This window comes from Nicotiana tabacum, chromosome 3 (genome assembly GCF_000715075.1).
Source record: "Nicotiana tabacum cultivar K326 chromosome 3, ASM71507v2, whole genome shotgun sequence".
Classification (NCBI taxonomy): Eukaryota; Viridiplantae; Streptophyta; class Magnoliopsida; order Solanales; family Solanaceae; genus Nicotiana; species Nicotiana tabacum.
This window is the reverse complement of record NC_134082.1, coordinates 33,767,690-33,771,553: the sequence shown is the minus strand read 5'-3', so window position 1 is coordinate 33,771,553 and position 3,864 is coordinate 33,767,690. Positions and strand designations below refer to the sequence as shown.

Genomic DNA, 3,864 nt, shown 5'->3' with positions numbered 1-3,864 from the left:
GCAGAAATGCAGTGCACATTTCATTGTTCAATCATCCTTAAAGGTACATGACAAAGTATATGACATGCATACCTACATTATTCACAGAGACAGGTAACTATCAAATGTGTATGACTACAAAGGCACAAAGCTCTCATGACATCAATCCGGAAGCTTTATGTGCACCCTTAGAAGCATATGCCCAAAACTAAAACTAAAGCAGATGCCTGTATCTATTCATTTGAGCACATAAATTGGGTCGATTTAAAGCTCATTGCCAGCTAACAATAGGCAATTCTTCTTTAGAATCAAGGCTGCCTTGATCAAACAACTCAGGGGCAAGCTAGCTCAAACCAAAATTGTGCTCTTCCTCTGCTTTTCATGATGAGCTGATCCACCTTCCCTAGAAGATATGTTTCCCCTGAAAGAGTTGAAAACAATTTAATCTATATGAACAGAAAGTGACAAGTGTGGACATACAAACCAATATTAATTATTATGCAAATCTCAAAAGACAGCAGACCAAAGCCAAAAGAAACAACTGCATTATATATGCAAAAGAAAAGCTACTCCAAAAGCAGCTTTAGCAATACTTTAGCAAGTCAGCTATGATAGGACATAAATGCATGATATTAGTGCATTGTCATAAGCAGAGAGCAAATCTCTTTAAGCTGCCGAGCGTCATTTAGATTCACAAAAAACAAAGGGAAAATTAAGCGTAACATCAAACATTTGCATTGTATTTACTATTCGTAGCTATACTTTCAGCAAATTTGCCATTTATAGCTATATTTGAATCTTAAAGCAAATCCATGATATAAGAAATTAATTGTTTTGAACTGATACAAGAGAGCAACAAGCTTTCCTGGCTCAGTTGGTTAGAGCGCCTGCTTAGTTAGCGGAGGTCTTGAGTTCGACTCTCAACAAGAACATTTTATTTTTCTGTATTTCTGTATTTCGCCTTAGTTGTGTTTATATACACCCTGTATACGATCGATACAAGTTGTATCCATTGTATACACCCTTGTATTTCGCATTGGTTACAGTTGATACATATTGCATTCGTTGAACGAATAAATACAATTGCGTAAATGAATACAATTGATACACGTTGTATTTGTTGCCGAACGAATACAGTTGACACAAGTTTTATTCGTTGCACGTTTGAAAACAAGTGATACAAGTTGGTAAAAACTGAATAGTAGCTACACATAGTAATTAGGCAAAGTATAGTTACTAGGCTCTAAATTATAATGGTTTATGAAAATTCCTCAAAAACGAATTCAACCCAAGGAACTATTACAGAAAATAAGTGAAGGCAAGAGGCCCAATTTAATTGAACCAAACCATGTATTAAAAATTAGCCCTCACTCAAAGAAACGCTCATCGGAATTGACCAGGATTCATCAGCTAAAACTTTGTCAAACAAAGACCAATTGAATTCAGAAACCAAGTCCGAAAATATGTCCTCTCATTTACATGTTGGCACAAAAACAAAGATATCAAACCCAATCAGGAATATGATATTGCATAATTCGGTTAATGCAATCTCTTTTTAGGAGAATCCACATAAACGGGTATGTAACAGAATTCAACAACACAGTGCTATGACTGAATCAGGAGGGATCATGTGCAGACCTACGAATAAGACCCAAATGCATACAACATTAATTATCAAACAGATTAAGAAATCCTTATCACAATAAATGAAGGGCAAAAACCAACTAAAAACCCATGCATAAATGGATGACATAGATAAAGTCGGGCAGATCCAGTGGTCAAAGTAAATATAAATTGTAACAGTAAGATTTTCAACCCTATTAAGCTAAATCCAGAGTCAATTTATCCATACATTACAGACAGATCTACAAATTACTATACCCCAACAACAATGCCACAATGACAAGCTAGTTTGGGTCAGCTATACAAAATCCTCATTATCTATTTCGCTGGTTGTGGACTCATTTCATAACTAAGATTATTTTTCCTATCAAATTCATAACAAGCACCGTATAAGAAATTACCTCAGAAATGCCTGAATCTATCCAACCACTTGAACTCTACGCTCAGAAAGAGTTCATCTCAAGACAATAAGTCCTCCTCTTCAACAACATCCTCGCAGCCGTCCCATAAGGCTCCTCAAATGCGGCAGCTACCCAATTCCCATCCTCTTTCTTAGGCGGCTGCTCACAGGGCCTAATCGCCACCAAAGTCGCCCCTTTGAGCACTGCTCCATTAGGCAACTCTAAATGCGGGGCATACCAAAGGCGCATATTCAGCGCAGGCACCAAAGTCCTCTTCGAAGCCAACGAAGCTGATAAAGGCTTCACCCTCAATTCCTCCAGCTGTTCCCTATTCATACACAACACTCCTTGTCCATCCCCATCTGTCAATACCAAACTGTCCAGTGTTTTGTGCTCTGCTATTATTGGCTGCAGCAGATAATGTCTCGCAGACGCTGCAATTAGCGAACTAATTGTCCACACTACGCGCAACTTCAAACCCCCGTTGGTGTAAAACGACTCCGGTATGCTCCCGTTATCCATCTCTACATTGCCTTCACCAACGTTGTTGTCATTGTTATTCTCATTCTCCCACCCATTTCTACACTGTTCATCCTCGGTTCTAACACTATTATTGCTGTGGATGACAGAGGAGGCTCCAAGGATAACACAATTATCAAGAGTGGATCCAAAATCAGCTCTCCATTTCAATAACACACCATCATCTATCCCCAGCTCACCACTAGGCAATTCAATTCTCAGAAACTTGATCTCATTGAAATTCTTCAAAACTTGTGTAGGGGAATGGTGGGTCACAAATGTATGATCAAAATCACCATCAACATCATCCGCGGACGCAGAGGCTCCAGCATGTCGAGAAGAAACAGAGATGAATTGGGAAATGGATTGGAAGGGTTTAAGAAGGCCAGAGAAAACAAGGCGGAAAAGGGAGGAGATAGGATGGCGTGACTTATCGGAGGTAACGGCGGAAGTAACGGCGTTAGACGTGGACGGAGAGGACGAATCATCGTCGGAGATAACACAATCGACACGAACGATAACGCTATCGACAAGAGGGACAAGGGAATTGAAGCGCTTCGAAACCAAACAGCATCTGCCTAAGGCTTTAACATCACCGATGTTGTTGAAGACTAAGAGAAGAACCGAGTCAGGTATCCGGTCGAAGTGATCAACCGGTTCAGGATATATCCTTCCCCGTAGATCTGACCTGATCGACTCCATTTTCACCGGGAAAGGGGGGAGGAGGAAGAGATTTTCTGAGAAAAACCGGAAAAGGGTTTATAGATCTATTAAAGCAGACATGGTTAGGGAAGAAGAAGAACGGAATAAGGAAGAGGAATATTTAGCTTTTTTCTTTTTCGTGAGCAACACAAAGGGGAAAGGTGAAGGAGAGATATGGAGAGGGAGAACGGTGTGGGGGAGGAGGGGATATTATGCGCGTTTTGGGGATAAAGTGTGTGCGCTCTGGTGTGGGGTGTGCAGGCTGGAGTGGTTGTGTGTTTCTGCTTTTTTTTTTTCCCAATAATTTTTATTTGTTATAAATATATTATATTATAAATGTTCATTTAGTACTATGTTGTAAATAAGTTCCCTGAAGAAATTTATCCATGTGGGACTCCGCCGTAAATATGTTTATCTATTTAATACTCTATTGGAAATAAGCTTCCTGAAGAAGCTTATCACTTCGGTACCCGATTATGGATAAATATTACCCCCGGTAGAAGATTATCCATACCGGGTACAATGAGCTTATCCTTTCAGTATTCCGTTATGGATAATCATTACCCCTAGTAGAAGATTATCTATACTGGGTACAATAAGCTTATCCATTCAGTACTCCGTTATGGATAAACATTGCTCT

At 39.6% G+C, this 3,864-nt stretch overlaps 1 protein-coding gene across 1 annotated transcript; it reads right to left on the bottom strand.

Moving 5' to 3' along the window:
• Positions 1 to 3,469, bottom strand: LOC107813338 (F-box protein At4g18380). The gene is made up of 2 exons (XM_016638595.2): positions 2,004 to 3,469; positions 1 to 400 (listed from the first exon to the last, which is right to left on the bottom strand). Exon 1 carries the CDS (start codon positions 3,222 to 3,224, stop codon positions 2,046 to 2,048), a length of 1,179 nt encoding a protein of 392 aa, XP_016494081.1. The 5' UTR covers positions 3,225 to 3,469; the 3' UTR covers positions 1 to 400; positions 2,004 to 2,045.
• Between the last annotated feature and the right edge of the window lie 395 nt (positions 3,470 to 3,864).

Excerpts from the sequence above, each read along its gene's own strand:
- LOC107813338 (XM_016638595.2), bottom strand. The coding sequence starts at position 3,224 with ATGGAGTCGATCAGGTCAGATCTACGGGGAAGGATATATCCTGAACCG.